Consider the following 20,708-nt stretch of genomic DNA (forward strand, 5'->3'; position numbering starts at 1 on the left):
TGAAGTCAGGAACAATTAAAATATTAATAGCTAACATTTATATAATATTTATTATTTATGTTAGCCAAAAATACTATTTTAAGGAGATTTACACAGGGCAAGTGCTCACAGAGTAGTTAGAGAAAACAATTCAAGAACACTCTCAAGATCACTCTTAAGAACTTTAGAATTAATTGTAGGATCTGGGAGATACTGGCACAGGACCTCCCAGAATGGCATGCTCTTATCAGAGAAGGTGCTGTGCTCTATGAGCAAAGCAAAACAGAATTTTTAGCCCCAAAAGAAACATGGTAGTGTGCAAAATTTTAAAAGCCTCCCCAAATATTCAAATGGAGCTTTTTGTGTCCAACCTGTGGCAGAACTCTTATTGGTCTGATCAACCACAGTCAGATACACTGCAACTCCACTCCAACTCCACTCCAACACAGTGGTAATTTAGTTTCTTTTCAAGTACAAAGGGACAACAACCAACTAATCAGATAGCAGGCAGTGTGCTAACCATTTCACAAATATTAACTCATTTTATTCCCAACAATCACTTTTAGAGGTAAGTGATAATTATAATCCCCATTAGAGAGATTAGAAAATTGAGCAAACAGATTAAGAAACCTATACAGGATTACACAACTAGCAAGTATCTGAGGCTAGATTTGATTTCAGATCTTCCTGACACTAGTCCCAGTGTTCCATCAAAGACTTAATTTCAATTCCCTTCAACTCCCAGTATCTAACACAAAATTTGAACTCAGATCTTTCTTCCTGGCTTTAAGTCCAGCACTTACTCTTCTAACAAATACCCACTTATGCTTTTAACAAAGAGATTAAATTTATGCTTCTCTGAACACATAAGCTTCCTTTTTTGATCTGATTTTTCTTGTGCAGCATCATAATTATGGAAATAGGTATAGAAGAGAGTTTTTATATGTTTAACATATATTGGATTACTTGCCATCTAGGGGAGGGGGTGAGGAAGAGAAAATTTGGAACGTAAGGTTTTGCAAGGGTGAATATTGAAAACTGTACGTGTGTGTGTGTATTATAGTATATATATATATATATGTGTGTGTGTATGTGTGTGTGTGTATATATATATAGATATATATATATATATCTATTATAATATACACACACAAAGAAAAAGCTTTAAAAAAATAAAGATGCTCAAATACTGATTTGAAGAGGTTGGATTGGGGAAAAAACAAAAGCAAAATAAAAACAAAACAAAAAACACTAAGTTGTTCTTTTGGTTTTTTTTTTTCCCCATAAGGCTTTCGGTGCAGCTAACCATCCGAACCTTTGCCTTAAGTGGCCTGATTTACTACATGGCCCATCAGAACCAAGTTGATTATGCAACACTTCAGCTTCATGATGGACAGCTTTACTTCATGTTTGATCTTGGAAAAGGGAGAACAAAAGCCTCCCATCCTGCCTTCCTCAGTGATGGAAAATGGCACACAGTAAGTACCATGAGATCTATAATCATTTCTTCAAAATCTCATTCACTTCATTAGATAGCCACTTCTTTATTTTATCTAAATAGAAGCAGTTCCTTGACCAGCTATGTAAATGAGTTAAAAGATTAAGTGAATTACATCTACTCAGTGACATAAATTTAGCAAAACTTTTAGAAGGAATTTTCCTGAAATAGATACCTATATTAAAAAGAATACTTTTGTTCAGTTATTGAGATTAATGTAGACTTGGAAACTGTTTCTGTTCTTTTAAGGTATAAGATTTATAAGTGAAATGAAAATAATATGTTTATGATGGCCTGAATTTAAAAAAACAACTTTTTCTAATCTGATATTTGTGCAACTTGGTTTAAAAAATAGAACCTTGGATTAAGGAAAATATAAGGAAAACATTAATTTAAAACATTTTTTTGAAAATTGTGATTATTCTGAAAGGAACTGGACTGTTAGTTAATAAGCATTTATTAAGCATTTACTATGTGCTAAATTTTGGGGTTGGGATTACAAAGAAAAACAAAAGAGGTTCCTGCTTTGAGGTGCTCGCAATCTAAGGCCTGCTTTTTTTGTTTGCTTTTTTATTTAAAGAATATTGTTAAAGCTTTTTATTATCAAAACATATACATAGATACTTTTCAACACTGACCCTCGCAAAACCTTGTGTTCCAAATTTTTTCCCTCCTTTGTCCCCATTTCTCCTCTAGACAGCAAGCAATCCAATATATATTAAAGGTGCAGTTCTTTTATACATATTTCTACAATTATCATGTTGCCCAAGAAAAATCAGATGAAAAAAGGAAAAGAATGAGAAAGAAAACAAAACACAATCAAACAACAACAACAAAAATGTTGTAATCCATATCCATTCCCCACCGTCCTCTCTCTGGGTGCAAATGGTTCTCTTCATTACATGACCATGAACTGACCTGAACCATCTCACTGTTGAAAAAAACCACGTTAAGGACTGCTTTAAAAATTCTTATTCTTAAGGATTTTTCTGGCTGGTTTTTTTTTTTTTTTTTTTTGTAGTGTTGTACAAAGAAACTGATCAGGTTGGACTCTTATTATGGGATGTGAAAGGATGTATGTAATCTGCATATTCAACTCCTGTGTTCATTGTGCCATGGAAGAGTTCATCAGTAGAATTTGGGAAGGGGGCTAGATAAGGTTCTCAAAGCCTAATATTAAAAAACTATTAAATGCCACCTTCACTCAGAGGCTGTCACCATCACTGGATCACTTTTTTCTGATTAATTTTTGTAGTTTGTGTATTACATTGAGGTGAGTAGTGTTGAAGTAGATAGAACCCTACACCTGGGGTCAGGAAGACTTGAGTTCAAACTCAGCCTCAGATATTTACTAGCTATGTGACTTTGAGAAAGTTCCTTAATTCCTTTCTACTTCAGTCTCCTCAATTATAAAATAGAAGTTAGGGGGCAGCCAGGTGGCACAGTGGATAGAGCACCAGCCCTGAATTCAAGAGGACCCGAGTTCAAATCTGGTCTCAGACACTTAACACTTCCTAGCTGTGTGACCCTGGGCAAGTCACTTAACCCCAGCCTCAGAGGGGGAAAAAAAAAAAAGGAAAATAGAAGTTATTTCCTAGGATTATTGTGAGACCTAAATAAGATATGTTTAGAATTATTGTGAGATGAATATATATATATATATATATATATATATATATATATATATATATATATATATATATATATGTATATATATACATGTATGTATATATGGTATATTTATACAGTGTCTGGCTAGTAGGTACCATATAAATGCTAGCAACTGTTGTTGTATTGTTTTTTTTTTTGTTGTTGTTGTTGTTTTTGTTGTTGTTGTTGTTGTTGCAGCTATGCTAGACAAGAAATGGGAATCACTTTGGAAAAGTTAGCAAATACATACAAATGTGTATTGAAATTATACCTTGTTACAATCTCCCCAACTACGCCATCAATCAGTATAGTAAAAATAGAAGTAGCCAGTAAAAGGCACCAATAAATAGGACTTAGAAATTAAGAAATAGGAACTGCCTCCTTAATTAATTAAGGCCACATCAAGAAGCTATGTGCTAAATATGAAGGTAACAAGGCTCCAGTATAAACAGTCCCTTGGTCCCAGTAATAGCCCCTCTGTCTGTAAACTGCAGATAAGCTCTAGATACATATAATGTTATGCAAATTTAGTAATCCTAACATGGCACTAAAAACTTTGAGAGGATATTGGTATGCTGATGTGCTAAGACCAAGACAGCTTTGTAAGGATGAGACTCCAAATCCTGTTCCTTAAGGACACTTCTACTTGTAATAGGTCCATGCTGCTGATTCTGATCCACAGTAGGTGATTCTGTGTAGCCCTACCCCTTCTCCCTGTCTTTTCCCCATACTATCTACCTCCTTCTCCTACCCCATCTTCTTCACTCTCTGCTTTTGAATCTCTGTGCCTTAATAAAGGGGGATTGATGCATTACTCTCCACTTGTTGCCAGCATTATCTTTCCCATTGGGTGTCCAAAGAAATAGGCTTATTTGTCTTAACCCAACTAGAGACTTCTTTAAAGGTCTCTTTCCTTAAGGCATAAACTGGAGGCTAGGACTACTTGTTCATAGCTATATCCCACAGTCAAGCCACTGGGAGAAAGCAAAGATCAACAAAGCAACTCACTACTAGACACCCAATGGGAAAGATGATGCTGGCAGCAAGTGGAGAGTAATGCATCAATCCCCCTTTAATAAGTCACAAAGAGTACAAAGGTAGAGAGTGAAGAAGATGGTGTAGGAGAAGGAGGCAGATAGTATTGGGAAAAGATAGGGAGAAGGGACAGGGGCACACAGAATCATCTAATAGAACAAAATGAAAAAATGGTATTATCCTTAGTTTTCTAGATATCTGATTATTAGGTAGAGCTACTTTTCCCTAATATGTTGTAGTTTGCTGTTTCTGCGTTGGGCATGCAGTGAGGAATTGTAGTTACCACTAAGAAAGAGGTTGTTATTGTTTTCTTAGATTTTATATCAGTTATGGATTTCATTTACATTTCAGGTGAAAACAGAATATGTCAAAAGGAAAGGTTTCCTCACAATAGATGGACAAGAGTCAACAATGGTGACCACAATTGGAGATGGTAACACCTTGGATGTGGAAGGAAAATTTTACCTTGGAGGCCTTCCATTAAATTACAGAGCCAAGAATATTGGAAATGTAAGAAGCCTTCTCTGATTATATCAGTATTGTATCTTAGTTGCATAGGAAATGAGTCTTCTTAGCCCAGATCTGGAAGCTCTTTTGAAAATTTTATAAAAGTTGCTTTAAGATGCCTGTTTTTATAAAAGATGTTTACAAATTGCATGTTGTAACTACACCCTAAATTCTAACTAGTCTTACTAGTTCTTAAGACTGAACTGTTGATTGTTTTAATGATAGAGTAACAATTTGATCCAAAATTCAGAAAATTTTGCAATTTATATTGGTAATAGCCCAATGAACTTCACATTTCTTTCACAATAATGAATTGGGAAGAAAACAGAACTTTTCTTGTATATTAACATCATAAATATTCAAACTGTTATCTTTAGGTTCTGTACTTATTGGCAGTGCCATGTATTAGTTTTGTAAGGGCTCATCTTTTAATCTGATTCACATACCGTCATATTTCTTTTGGTTTAGATTACTTACGGCATCCCTGCCTGTATTGGGGAGGTGATGATTAATGGCAAACAGCTTGACAAAAACAACCCAATGTCTGCCTCTTCTGTAAATAGATGTTATTCAGTGGCACAGGAAGGTACTTTCTTTGAAGGGAGTGGATTTGTTGCACTTGGTAAGTAATATTCTGTTCAGTTAATTAACCTACTAATAACTAGTAGGTTAATCAGTTATTAACCTACTAAGTGCAAAACATTATTCAAAATAATGAGGAAGATGCAAAGACACACAAAGTATTTGTGAACTTGTTGGGGAGGAAGGGAATGTGTATAATGAGATGGGTATATTAGATGAATGTCCTTTCAGATCTAAAGGCTACATATATAAATAACAAAAATCATGACTTAAGTCTTCTTACTAATCAAATAGTCCAATCCTCTCATTTTTAAGAGGAAAAAAACTGAAACCCACAGGAGATGAATAACTATTCCACAGTAAAATAGAATGTCATAAACACATCAGAAATTAGAAAATAGTAAGATGATTCAGAGAAGAAAAAAAGATAAGAAGCAGCTTCATAAAGTAAGAAGCATTTTGAACTGGATCTTGAAAGATGTGTAGGATTTCAGTAGAGAAAAATGTAAGCAAGGGCACTAAGAAAAGGAAGTGAAGTATGTTTTCAAGGAGTCCATTGGTCAATAAAACATTTATTAAGCAGTTACTATGTCAGTCAGCAGTTCATCTACTTGAGAATTTTGAGCAATGGAATAATACATGTTGATCCATGCATTAGAAAAGTTAACTTGGCTATAGCAAAAACAGATTTAAAAGGAGAGTCAAGAGAGTAAGTAAAATTCTATTGAGATAGTCTGGGTGAGAGAGAATGGGGGCCTGAAACTAGTGTGTTGGCAATAAGAATATAAATAAGGGAAAGCAAAAGGGATACTGGAGGTCACAGTGACAGATTTTTGGTAGCCAATTAAATATAAGAAGAGTCAAAGAGGACACTGAATTCTCTACATTGTGTAACTGGAAATGGGGGAATGATGGCTAACCTATTAAAAGGGATCTGAAAGGAAAAATAGCTGAAATTGATTCATATCACTCCTATAGATTTAAGAGAGTTAATGTAATTTTGCTAAGATTTACATAATGATAATTTTATACTGAGTATAGAGAATGAGCAAAGCATTCTTTAAAACTATTATGTAATGACACACAACTTTAAAGAATTTATATTCTTTGGCAGCTTGAAAGTACAAGGTGTACTTTTTGTAGATCAGGCTTTTAAAAGTCAAAATTAAATGTATCACTCCTTTCAAAATAAGGACAGAAGCACAGTGACTTCTACTTTTATTCAGTATGTACCCTTCTCTTGAGAATATAATGAGATAATCTTTGGATATGTTAAATTTAAAATGCTGTCAGGATAGCCAGGAGGAAAGGTGAAGTAGATTTTGCATTTGTGGATATAAACTCAGGAGGGAGGTCAGGGCTGAAGTAAAGATTCTGGTGTTATCTAAAGAGAGATGATACTGGAATCTGTGAGAATGGGTGAGATCATTCAGAAAGAAAGTATATAGAGAGCAGAGAACCAAGAATAAAGAAGCAAAAGGGAGGGAGGAAAGAGAAGCAGTTCCAGAGTTAAAGAGCAGAAGATTTCAATGAAACACAGGTTAAGGTAGGGTACTGTGTGGATGAGGAACTGATTTTAAAGGCACAGTGGCAAATTATAAAGAAGCCTTGAAGAAGAATGAAAATTTAGAAAAGGTCACTGGATCTGGCAATGAATATGTCACTGGTAATATTTTGTAGCGTGATAGGGATTTATGCTAAATTGAAAGGGACTTTAGTCAGGAAAAGTAGTAAAAGATAAAAGGGGAGATTAAAAAACAATTTTAGGTTCAAGGAGAGCTAAGCAAGTTTATAGACAGAGGGGAAAGATACCACTGAAGATGGAGAAATTGAAAATGTCAAAGAAAAGGGGGAGAAATGATGAAACATCTATTCCAAAAGTACAAACAAAATCTAAGTACAATTCATTTTGTTTCCACTCTTACTTTGAAAAGAAGTATACAGTTAATTTTGACTTCTAAAATTTTCATCAACCAAAAAGGAGATCCTATACTTCCAAGTTGCCTCAGAATGTAAATTCCTTAAGGTTGGGCATCATCACATAATTGTTTTGAAGAATGCCTTGCACATTCTGTCTCAGTATAAAAATAAGCCTTATGTAAATCTTAGTAAAATCAAATTAACTTTATTTAAATCACGTATGGGGTAACATGAATCAATGTGAAGGCAGGAAGACATGAATTCAAATTTAACCTCAGGCTAAACTAACTGTGATCGTAAACAAGTCACTTAACCCTCTTTCTCCCTCATTTTCCTCATCTGTAAACTGGGGGTGATAATACCACCTATCTGCCAAAGTTATTATGAAGATAAAATGAGATACTGTTTGTATCTAGCTATTATTATTGCTGTTTTATAGATAATAGAGTAATAATATGCCCCAACATTCAGCAAAACAAACCAAGATAACTCATCTATTTTGTATATTCTATATTTCTTATGTCCTATTCCATAATAACTTTTGAACTTGTTTTCTAGTCAAAGATGGCTACAAAGTTCGATCAGATGTCAATATAACACTAGAGTTTCGCACCACTGCAATGAATGGTGTTCTTCTTGGAATTAGTAGTGCCAAAGTAGATGCTATTGGAATAGAAATTGTAAATGGCAAGGTAGGTACTTGTTTTCTTTATGGTATTTTTATTGTAATAACAGTAAAAGGGTAATTGAGTAATAAAAAGAACACAAATCAACTTTAATTATCTTAACTCTAAAGACGGAAATGTTTGATTAATTCTAAATGATCACTAATCTAAAAATTCTTCACATTGTATTTAAAATGAACACACACATTTCCCTGTTTCTGATTTAATGGTACTATTAGAAGTACAAGATTTGGCTGTTTGGTAGAAGGAAGGAGACCACAATTTATTATAAATGATCTGGGACAAATAAAAAGTGTGTGGTGTGGTAATGAAAAAAATAGAAAATTCTAAATACAAAAAAGCCTAGAAACCAATTCCATCAGCAATCACTTGATATCCTTGTCAAACAGAAATTAAAGCAGATAATGGCTTACACTGGCTTAAAATATCATTTGTAAAATCTTACAGAAAATGGTGAAAGATTATGGTCATAAGACAGCAAGTTACTAGAAAACTTGGGGAGAAAGCCAATAAAGTCATATTTGAATATTTCAATGGTATAAATTACAAAAAAACCCTGTCCATAACCATTAATCTATATATCTATCTTCTTCTCTCTATAAAATTTTTATGAGAATAATCTACATATATTTCAAAGACATTCTTGATGTATATGAGAAGGAAAAGGAAGATTTTGATAAACTATTTTTGATAAACTATTTTACTTTATTTCCATTTCTTGACAACCACAAAAAGTGCTACTAGAAATATTTTGGTGTAAGGTGTTTCTTATCAAGGAACTCCTTGGGTATGGATCTATACTTTAATTGCCTAATTTCAGATTGTTTTCTGAAATGGTTGTAGTAGTCCACCAACAAGGCATTGGTGCACCTAATCTTTTTTTTTCCTCCTGAGGTAATTGGGGTTAAGTGACTTCCTGATAGTCACACAAATAATTAGAAGTGTTAAGTTTCTGAGGCCAGATTTGAACTCAGGTCCTTCTGACTTCATGGCTGGTGCTCTAGATCCACTGCATCACCCAACTGCTCCTGGTGGACCTAATCTTATTGCAATCCAACATTGTGTCAATTCAACATTAACTGCTCCCATCTTTTGTTATTCTGATCAGTTTGCTGACCATGAGTTGAAACTTCAGGGCTATATTTACATTTCACTTACAGTGAACTGGAAAATTCTTTCCTATGATTGTTAATAGTTTCCAGTTCTTTATTTAAGAACTGTTTGTTCATATCTCAGATTGCATACACACATATAAATCTGCATATAAATATGTTAATTATTCATATCTCTTGAATGCCAAATCCTTATATGAGAAAATTGATGCAATTTTTTTTCCTTATTCAACCACTTTCCTTATGCTAGATGCATTAGTTTTATTTGTACGAGGTTATCTTTTTCAAAATGAGCATTCTTCTGATGATGCTCAGTGACTTCAAGTCATCCCAAATTTCATGTTACTAGAATAGAAATAAAATTTGTCTTCTTTGTTAAACTCTGATCTTGCTCGTTACCCATATTTTGTATTTTGCCATGAATCTTATTATTGCTTCCATTTTTAGACTTTGTCTCTGTGTTTCTGGAACTTCTGCTGTTATTTCCTTTTCCTACAGTTGGAATTCATTGCTGGACAGATATAGCTGATTTCTCCCTTTACCTTTTTTACAATTTAATTGTAAAGATTAAATTTGAAAGATTCTAAGCACTTGAGGGTCCTTTTGGTAAAACTCACACTTCCTGTCCTAATTTACTATTTTGATCAAGCTGGAGGCAAGGCACCTTTTCTTGACTGATAAATTAAATTCTTGAGAAGGAAAGGGGTTAAGAAATGGCATACATTTATTACTATAGTACATTTTAAGGTGTATGATATTTGCTGGAGGAAAACAAGTTTCAGCCCTCTCATTTGAATATAAACTCCTTGAAAATAAGAATTGTTACCATCCTTATATTTGTATTACATTCCTATATCCCCAGCACCTAGAAGAGTGCCTGGTACATAATATGATTGGTGACAAATAAATACTGTTTATTGATTTAACTTATGATAATTATCAAGACATCATAGGGAATTATAAAGATGGTCCTCTAGATCAGAAATGACTTTTCACATAGGAAATAAAGGCTTTAGAGCTATATGAATTTCTAGTTGTTGGAACTTGCAAATTTTGTTCTATCCTAAACAAAAGTCCAATTTCACTTATAGCTTGCCTTTGTGGAAAGAAATTCTACAATTTATTTTGTACTGATAATAAAGTTTAGCTAAGATTAATAAGTAAAGAAATATTATTAATAATCCAGGCTGATCTCCATTTTGCTTCTCGAAATGATGCTTGGGTTAAAAGCATTATCATTCCCAAATATTTTTTTCATTGTTCTGAGCTATCTTTATTGGGATCTGAGGGAACATGTTGCTTAAGATGTGGATGGTGGTTTGACTTGCCAGGTACATATTACTTCTATCTCCTAACTCTTGTTGAGTTTGTAAGTTCTCATAAATATTAGGGATAAAAATTTGGACTATTTCCTTTTATAGCAATAATGTCTCTACTTCTGTTTGTAAATAGTATGAGCCCTAATTATAATGATATATATATATATATATATATGCCAAATCTTAGTAAAGAAAGATTATTGATTTAATTCTAGATTTCAAAAGCAGTTATTCTGTTTTTAATGAATTAAGTAAAATATTTATAAATCTGCAAAATAAGATAACTAAAGAGCAATGGAGTGAAAGGATGTCATCTTACATGCAATCATATTTTACTCCATAAATTTGACCAAAAATAATGTTTTTTTATGATATATGTCAAAATTATCAAGAAAGGAGCAAGTGCCGCTTCAAGTTATAATGCTGCTTGAATAATATAGCCATAGGATAACAATAATCATGACTCATACTCATAGAGTATGTTGTACTTAGAATGACATTTTGTATATATTTGCTCATTTGACCTCCATAACTACTATACATGAATTATTAATATTCTCATTATGGAAATGGAACCTGAAGTTTAGAGAGGTTAAGAGATTTATCCGAAGTTATATAACTAGTAAGAACCTATTTCCAGAGAAAAATCATATTTCTAAACCTCCCAATAACCAGAAGAGTTTTTAACAACTTATTCGTAAGTCTTTGGTGTCAGCGAAGTCTATGAGTACTGAGGGGACAGGGAAAAATGCAATTCACTATAATCCACTATAAGCATTTGCTTTGTACAAAATACCTTTGCTATGGATATAATGTCTCTTCCATCCAGGAAGATGTCAGAATAACATCAAAAATTGCATTGTATATTTAGTTTTTGAGATACAATAAGTGCAAATATGTTCATACAAAGGAAAGAAAAAAGTTTAGAGATAGAGGGAAAGAAAAAAGAATAAAAGGAAAAGGTCAGAGAGGAACAAGAGAGAAAAAAAGATAAATGTCTTATTACCATTATTGTTACTATTAAATTACCATTAAAATGGTAGTATAATATTAGAATGATATTAGAAATGCCCTCTGCTCCTATTTGGACATTTAATTGCACCTGTTCTAAAGGAACAACCCAATTAGCAGAGGCCCTTTCCTAGGTGTTATCTTTTCATTCAAGCAATCTACCCAAATCTTTTTTACGTTTTTGAGCTCCTGATGCCTACTGCTTCATCAAGTTGAAACTAAAACTTCAATTCTTTCTGTATACATAGTATGAACTTTCCAATTACAAACCCCCAAGGTCAGCTTATTTCTGAAACTTTGACTTGAAAAGCAATATTTGCAGCTTGCTAGTAGCTCTGAATCAATTCAGATGAAATCTTTTTAATATCATCACAGTAAAGTCAAATCATACCTCCACCTTCTATATATACCCGTAACAAAGATATAGTTCTCAAGAGTTAAACCTATCCAAATGAAATCTTATGTACAAAATTGAGGGTCCCATTTCAGGTTAAAAAATTCACATAGGAAATGAGCCAGCATAAAGATGTATTAGCTCCTGTTCCAGATTCACACAGACAAGCAATCTCATTCATTTCAGAGCAACTTTCAGCAACTTCTGCCTGCAATGAATTGGCAGGATCTGATTGCTGTCAGACACTTTGGTTGGGAATCTTTTTCATAGCAGTGACCATTGCCATTTTTTTTTCATTTGGAGAGAGCACAGAAGCAGAATCCTTTTACAAGTAATTTTTCGTGACTGAATATTTTATTTCAAACACAATTTTCCTCTTCAATAGAGGATTATCCTTTATGAGCCCTCAGCAGCTAAGTGACACAGTAGATGGAGCACTGAGACTAGAATCAAGATCTTGGAATCTTGCAGTTATTATATCTCAAAAACTGAATATATAATGCAAATGCAAATTAAATTTGGCTTCAGGTACTTACTAGCTGTGGGATCTTGAGCCAGTCTGTTTGCCTTAGCTCCTCATCTTTAAAATGAGCCTAGAGAAGGAAATAATAAACAACTCCAGTATTTTTGCTCCAAAAAATCCTAAATGGGATCATAGAGGTCAGATTATGACTGAAATGACTGAACAACAGTGATTTTTACTTCTCTTGGTTGTTTGTTCAGGTTTCATTCCATGTCAACAATGGAGCTGGTAGGATTACAGCTACATATGAACCCAAATCTACAAGTAGTCTTTGTGATGGAAAGTGGCACAAGCTTCAAGCCCACAAGAGCAAACACCGCATTGTTTTAATTGTTGATGGAAATACTGTTCCTGCTGAAAGTCCACATACTCAGTCCACATCTGCAGATACCAACAATCCCATCTATGTTGGAGGATATCCTGGTAAGTATGACCTTTATTATCTTTCTTTTATTAAAAATAGTATATATGTGCATAAGCATATATTTATATTATTGCATAAGAAACCAATATAAATTAAATTATTATTAAAGACTAGAGCATTATAGTGTCTACATTAATTATTACATGTGATAAAATTGAATAATGAATTCCATTCTAGTTATGCTGGGGATAATGTTTGTAAATAGCCTCATTTTAGGGATGGAAAAGATAAATATTTTATAATAAACAAAAACATTATAGGTTCTTCTTTTGAATACCATCTTTATATAATAGAGATTATTTTCCAGAGACTCCAATTTTTGGTTTTAGACATCTTTTAAAAGAGGGATTATTAATGGCATAACACTCTTTGAAACAGCATTGAAATATTACATATGATGATTCAGAAATCTTTTTTTTTCCTAAGTGTCTTCATCAATTTCTATAGAGGGAACAGCTTCTTCCACACATTTCCAAAAGTCATCTTTAAATGCTGATCATAAGTATATAATCTTCTTAGAAATTCTCAAATTCTAATTTTCACATAAATTCAGTCATCTAGACTGAGCCTGCTAGAGTCCAGCAGCCTCTCTCCAGTGTTGATGGCTTGTTGATGGTCCACTTATTTAACCATATTTCAAACTGACTCCCTTCCTTTTGAAAAATGCTCTTTCCAATTTTTTTATATGAAGAAACCTTCTGAATTAAGCAGGTGCTACTAACTAATGTTATCAAGGCTGAAAATGCTTTTAAAAAAAAAGTTCTAAGTCAAAGTAATAGAGGCTATCCCTGTAGTTATGTAATTAGGAGATTAATTTATAAATTCTGCTTGCACAATAGATTCATCATTCTTTATATGCTTTATTTCTGAAAAATACTATTTAAAGTACATAGATATTTTACAAAAAATTTAAATAGTATGTGCTAATAAATTAACCATTAGATAGCTTTAGAAATGATGTGTTGTTTGGCACAAACTGAATCAGTTAATTTAGCTTACATCTTATAGTAGTTAAAAGACCAGAGTCATGTCCCAACTTTAGCATTAGGAACCCATTGGAGACTCTACCGTGGAAACTACTGAATCTCAGAGTTGGAAGAACCTCAGAGATTTTCTAGTCCAACCTATATTAAAATAGGAATCTTTTCAATATTTTTAGGAAAGGTATCATCTTGAGATGTCCAGAGATTAAAAACTACTTTCTAAAGTGGGCTATTCTATTCTTGGATTATTCAGTTGTTCTTCATTACATCCAACCTACATCTGCCTAATACCCAATGCTCCCAGTTTTACCCATTAGGGTCAAGAAGAACAAGACTGATCCCTTTTGTTCCTTGTTAGTTATTTGAAGATGACTCACACTATTCTGCTCTTAGCCCAAGTCTGCTCAAGGCTAAGCATTATTGATTATTTCAGCCTATTTTCCTAGGACATAGTTTCAAGTTCCTTTATTATCTCAATAGTTTTTCACTGATTTATGTTTAAAAATGGCATGCTGAAATGACTCCAGAACTCTAGCATAGAACTTTTATTTCCCTCTTACTGAGCCTCCTGGTCCTTTTCATGTTCTAAGAGATTCTAAGAAATCACATTAGAATTTTTAGGTGGTTCTTCACACTAGAGATTCATTTTCATTTTGTAGTTCATAAAATCTTCACATCTTTTTTTTTCATATATATGAACTATCACCTAACCAAACATTCCTCATGTTTTTCACAGAATCATAAAATCTAAGTATGATGGCGACTCAGAGGCCAACTAGCTGAATCCTTTTCTGAAAATATTTAAATATCACTTAAGCATTTAAAAAATTAAGGATCTCAAACTATTTTGAATAAATAAACAAACATATCAATAAGGATTTAAAAAGATCTCATTAGCAATGTCACCAAAAAAATGGTCATATAACTTTCGTTTATGGACTTCACATGAGTGAGGAATCCATTATTATAAGGTTCTGGTTAGCTTTCTGGAGGTCTTAGGACCAGTCTTCATTTTAGCAGAGTAATTATTCCGAGAATAGTTAGGGATAAAGTCCAAAGTCTTTGTTATCTCCTTCACCTGAGGCCAGGCTAGCTTTCTGGAGGCCCTCCAGAATGGGTCTTGATTTCAGTGCAGGAGGTAGGAGAGCCACCACTATGGTCTCTATCTTGAAATCTGCCTGAGTCTAAGAGCTTGAGCTCCAACCTCCAGTCCTCTGTTTTCTCTCTCTCAGTCTATCTCTAGGTCTGACTCTGACCTCTTAAATACTCTATTACAATTAAATCCATTCATCATACTGAATATAAGCCAATCATTATATCACTAGGGAACCATTATTTGCTGTAAGATTAAATAAATCATACTGAACTAGAGACTTATTAATCACCATGCTAAACTAGATAACTATTGTCTTATCAATTCTACTGAGTTAGTACCTTGTTCTAAGAATCCTTGCCTTAAGTATATTTCTCCAGAGTTCTAGCCCATTGCACATTATCACCTAAGTTAGCCTATTATAATCTTGAATAGCTCTGATTGCTAAGTTTCTAATAAGTCTAAATTTACCTCTTTGTATCTTACAACTTTCGTTCCTGCTTCTGTCTTCTGGGGCCAAGTAGAACAAGTTCCTAATTTGTCTTCAATTTGACAGCTCTTCAAATACTTGAAGACAGTTTAAATTTTTTTTATTAGATTTGGCCCATCATTCTAGGTTGTTGAGATCTTTTTGGCTACAGAATATTAGCTCTTCCCATTATTCCACAAATTTATTAAGCATGTCATCTCTTGTCTTCATCTAATTATTAATAATACTTGCTAGATGTATAACTTTGTGCAAGCCACTTCACCCCTCTATGGCTTGACAACCTTGTCTTTTTTGAGGGGGGCAGTATTGTCTTTTTTGGGGGGCAACATTGTCTTTTTTTTGAGGGATGGGCTACTACCTATGGAGTCCTTGAAATTTTGGTCAGTTATAAGACCAAGGGAAAGTACTTTATGAATCTTATTTCCTTCTTTGTAAAGTAAGGATAATAATATAGTGATATCTATTTTGTAGGATTGTTGGAGGAAGCTCAAATAAGAGAATCCATAAAAAAATTGAGGGTTTTTTGTTTTTTCAAACCTCAAAGTACTATGTCACTATAAGCTACTTTTATTCTTCCTTCAAAACTTAGGTCAGATACTACCTCTTTCCTTAAGCTTTTTTTTTTTTTTTTAATCCTTCCAATTGTTAACTGTTTTTTCTTTCTCTCCCTTTCTTTCCCTCTTCTTCTTCCATACTCAAATTGATACAGGTTTGCTTATATGTGGACCCATTCTATCTCCATAATAATAATAATAATAATAATAACAATGATGATGATGATAAAATTAACATTTATGTAACCTTTTAAAATTTATTTGTAAAACATCTCATCTAATCCTCACAACTTTGGGAGGGGTGGGTGTTACTATTTTCCCAGTTTTACAGATGATAATAGCTAAAATTTATATAGCATTTATTTTATTAAATGTCAGATGCTGTGCTAAGCACTTTATAGTTGTGATCTCATTTGATTCCTACAACTAACCTGGATATAGATATTATTTTTTAAATCAGCTTTACAGATGAGAAAACTAAGGTAAATACCTAGTAAACATACAAGGTGTGATTTGAACTGACTCTAGATCCAGCATATTAGCCATTGTATCATCTAATTGCTAGTAGAAAATAAACTGCTTCAAATATAACCTATGCAACTTATATCAAATTGCTTGCCTTCCCAATGGGTTCAAGGGAGGAGAATAGAGAGGAAGGGAAAGAATTTGGAACTCAAAATTTTAAAACAAATGTTAAAATTTGTTTTTACATGTAATTGGGGAAAAATAAAATATTAAACTAAAAGATGAAGGTAGAGGACTATTTAGATGGAACATTGTTTTTTGTTGCTCTTGTTGGTTGGTTTTTTATAAAGGCTTCTTGAAGGCAAGGATCATTTGGATTTTGGCTTTTTATGCCCAGCATCTTCCACATAGTAGGTGCTTAATAAATGTTGAATTGCATTGAATTTGGGACTCAGTTTTTCCATCCATAAAATGAGAAGGGTGACTGTATGGAACCTTAAAACTTTAAAATTCTGTGATTCTCAGTTATTTAGAGCTATTTGTATTAGTCACTGACTATAATTTTCTTAAGTTACCAGTGTTGGACTTGGAAATTGGACTGGTAAGAGTTGGGAAAACAAAGCAAATATTCCTCTACCCTCTCTCCTCACTTCCAAAGTGAGGAAGTAGATAAGTATGTAGAGTTCATTCCCCTAAGTCCCTGCCTGCTGCTCAGGGTATGGTTCTCTTAGACCACACTCTTTGGAAAGTTATAGTATGGTGGCTATATTCTCACTTCCCTTGTCTCCCATCCCATCCCTCAAACATGGAGATTCCTCAAGGGACTTGACCCTGGTTCTGTGTTCATGTTAGTCTCCCAATATGAGAATGTAAAATACTGTGACTCACACTAGCGGCATTCTTCTGCTTCTATTATTAGTAGCAACAGTTTCTTCAAGTTGGGGAAAGACATGACAGAATGGTGAAGGGAAGGGAGGCTAGAACTTTTGGTTCCACAGGAATAATAACTACCACATTCACCCACTTATCCAGAGGATATTCTAGGTCTTCCCACTGAGAGAGCTCTCCTATAGAATTCCTTGAGATTGAATAATTGCTAATACTCAGGGTACCAGCTCTTAAGGGTATGTTTCTTCAGGGTGAAGAACCCTGTGTCTCTCTGGGGATTCTTCTGCCTTGAGGAAGAAATGGGAGATGCTGGAGCCAGCTAGGATAGGCTCTAAAGACTTGATTGTTAAATTACCAGTGTGAGCATTTACTCCTAGGAAATTGTCAATTCTGCAAGTCTACATTATCTAGATTGAAGAAAGTCATGGAGAAGATATTAATGATGCAGATGATAATTAAAACTATCTTGCCAAACTACATTTTGTCCAGAGATCTGGTTGTTAAACATTTACCAGAGCACATTTATACCTTAGTGGAGGTAACTTAGTAATGGGGTTAGGCCTCTGGGAATTGTGTTTCTAAGCATGAATAGGATTTCTCTTGGGAAACATCAGAACTTCCAGATTCTACACATCCCTTCTGAGAATGAGTAGAAAGTATATATGAGTAACTCATAAGTTCACCACATTTATCAGATCTATTTCAAAACCCAACAACCTATTATTATAGCCCACACTGATTTGTACAGCATAAAAATGCTCCAAGCAATTGGTAAAATCGATGCTATAAAATGCTGTGTCAAAAGGTGCTTTGAAACTTCATGTGTCATTTGCACAGTAGCAGATTGGTTCTTTTGGGTGAATAAACATAATTCTAGGTATAAATGGTCATTTGGGAGAGGTGAAACAACTCACATTCTACCAAATTCAAATCAGAAAATGAAAAATTAAAAAAAATTGCTAAAGCACCAAATCAACAACTATGATTAAAAAGCATTAGGTTTGTGTTTATGTTGAATGTTTACATATGGAATTCTGGCTTCTTGTCCTCTTGAAATTAACTCCTTTATTGCTGAGATTGGATAACCTTTATATTCTGTGTCATACTTGTCAAAAAAGGACATCTGATAGATGGGAAACAGTATCATTATTCCCTATTAAACTCTATTCTGGGTCTTGTTCTCTTATTCTGTCTACTTGTTCTCCTTCAGTGATTTTATCATCTCCCTTGGATTCAGTGACTTCATATTATTCCCTTCACATGGGCTCTGAGCTGGTCAAATTGGCCCACTAGCTGTTACCTCTCCACATTACCCAGGTCTAAAATATACATTTTCCTTGTAGAGTCCTTAGCTTCCTAAAAGTTCAGTTCAAGTGCCACTTCTACATCAACCCTCTCATCTGCTATTATTTTGATACATGATAGTTACTTTGACCCTGATAGCATTTCCTTTTCTGTGTACATGTTACATCTTGAGGCAGTATGTTGCAAGTGGAGTAATAAGACCCAAGTTGGAATTCTGGACCAACCTCTACTACTATAAGACACTGATCCTTAGCTGTCTCATGTGTTAAATGAGGGAGTTGAACTACATGACTTTAAATCTTTGATTCTCCCTCATAGAATTAAGTTCTTTTAAAGGCATCCTTTTTTTTTGTCTTTTGTCTATTTATCCTCCATCACTAATACAGTACTTTCACAGAGCAAATAAATCTTCATTGAATTGAATGAGTTAGTTGTTAGACCAAAAGCATTATTATAGTTTTTATGTGTTGCATATTAGGGGCTCTCTTAACTACATCAAATTTGGCTCCTTCAAATTACAACTTAAGTACTCAGTTCTTTGTCTCCTAAGCCATGGTATATAAATGAGAATATGTACGTGTATATAAAATATAAATATATAGATATATACCCACATATATAGTGTGTATAATGTATATAAATAATAACATCTTAAAATTTACAAAGCACTTTACATAAATTATCTTTTTTTTTTTTTTTTTTGAGGCTGGGGTTAAGTGACTTGCCCAGAGTCACACAGCTAGGAAGTGTTAAGTGTCTGAGACCAGATTTGAACTCAGGTCCTCCTGAATTCAGGGCTGGTGCTCTATCCACTGTGCCACCTAGCTGCCTCTGCATAAATTATCTCATTAGACATATCTAAAGGTAGGGAGAGACATAATTTAAAACAATGGCATCCAGCCATTCTTAGCATTTATAGCATTCATCTTCAAAACTCCAAAAACCTTATATTGTTATTAAAGGAAGAAATGAGTGTGGGGAAATGTGTTAAGATTTGGGTGTATAAATCACTTATCTTATGATTGTTTTTATTTTGTATTATTTTCACTTTTCTGCATTTGTCATTTCAATAAAATTTGACAAGCTTTTGTCTCTTCTTTTCTAAACAGCTGATATAAAGCAAAACTGTCTGAGCAGTCGGACCTCCTTCCGGGGTTGTATGAGAAAGCTCACGTTGGTTAAGGGTCAGCAAGTGGAATCCATTGACTTCAGCAAAGCCTTTGACATACGAGGAGTGTACCCTCACTCCTGCCCTGGGAATGAGCTCTAAATTCTAAGAGAAATAACTAGTTGAAAGCATTTTATTATATTTTAATTGAAGGAAAATGTAACTATGATCCCCAGAACTCTCTGTTCACTTTTACTCTCCAACTCAGGTCACATGTTTCTAGGGAGAAATTTCATATTTGTGTTTAAAACTAAAACCATTTGTACAACAAATACCTCTACTAAGTTGTCTCGAATGTTTATAGAATTAATTGGTCTCTAAATAAATTTTGCTTAATCACTGTTTACAGTAAGGTTGTTTCTTACTGATTACTTGACAGTATTCCATTTTATTGTATATTGGGTTTTTTAACTAATTGAAACACTACAATGTATAATAAAGGTAAAATAAAATGTGAATATTTTCATTTTTTCATAAATCCCAAATTTCTGTCCAGGTAATTTTACCAGCATCACTGAAATTCCAGCAGAGGGCAGAAGATAGTTGTAACAAACTTGAAAAGACCCCCCTGAAAACAAAGCTACATTCAGGGGAACAAAGGAGCTGAAATCTTTGTGTTTTTTGTTCAGCATCATTCTCTCAAGTCTTGACCTAATTTTCTATTTGTCCAGAAAAATCAGAATATACTGAATGACAATAAAGTTAGCAATAGCAACAAATTAGAACTTCCTTAATTGTCAACTTCCCCCTGACAAAATGGGACTGTTTTCCTTAATCAGCTTATTTTCTTATAGGAAGCAAGCATAATATGAAAAGTCAGAAAATGAAAAAATCCACATAAATACATTCCTTTAAACCAATGAGGCAGTTTTAAAATCTAGTTTCCAAAGCTTAATTTGGTTCCTTCTCTTGCAGTCACTTGTTAACTCTAGATATGCTGCTAGAAATGCAATTATTTCCAGCAAATCTGGAGAAAATAAGTATTTTCAGGTACCTAGTTAAAGAAAAGTAGCTACTTCTCTTTGTAATAAATCACTTTTTAAGAGGGAATAGTTTTAGACTAAATTTCACTTTCATTTAGAGACTTCATCCCATTACAAGTAATAGAAGTCACTGTACCAC

At 33.6% G+C, this 20,708-nt stretch overlaps 1 protein-coding gene across 3 annotated transcripts in view; it reads left to right on the forward strand.

Annotated features, from left to right (window-relative positions):
• LAMA1 (laminin subunit alpha 1) overlaps window positions 1-19,938 on the forward strand; it is a 188,870-nt gene extending 168,932 nt beyond the window's left edge. For all 3 annotated transcript variants that reach the window (XM_074275272.1, XM_074275281.1, XM_074275290.1), the window contains 6 exons: window positions 1,268-1,457; window positions 4,514-4,672; window positions 5,138-5,291; window positions 7,730-7,863; window positions 12,417-12,639; window positions 19,528-19,938. In XM_074275272.1, the coding sequence (XP_074131373.1) occupies window positions 1,268-1,457; window positions 4,514-4,672; window positions 5,138-5,291; window positions 7,730-7,863; window positions 12,417-12,639; window positions 19,528-19,688 (1,021 nt within the window). In that variant the 3' untranslated portion in view covers window positions 19,689-19,938. The remainder of the gene's footprint in view (window positions 1-1,267; window positions 1,458-4,513; window positions 4,673-5,137; window positions 5,292-7,729; window positions 7,864-12,416; window positions 12,640-19,527) is intronic.
• Window positions 19,939-20,708: the final 770 nt, after the last annotated feature.

Source organism: Sminthopsis crassicaudata, chromosome 1 (assembly GCF_048593235.1).
Source record: "Sminthopsis crassicaudata isolate SCR6 chromosome 1, ASM4859323v1, whole genome shotgun sequence".
NCBI lineage: Eukaryota > Metazoa > Chordata > Mammalia > Dasyuromorphia > Dasyuridae > Sminthopsis > Sminthopsis crassicaudata.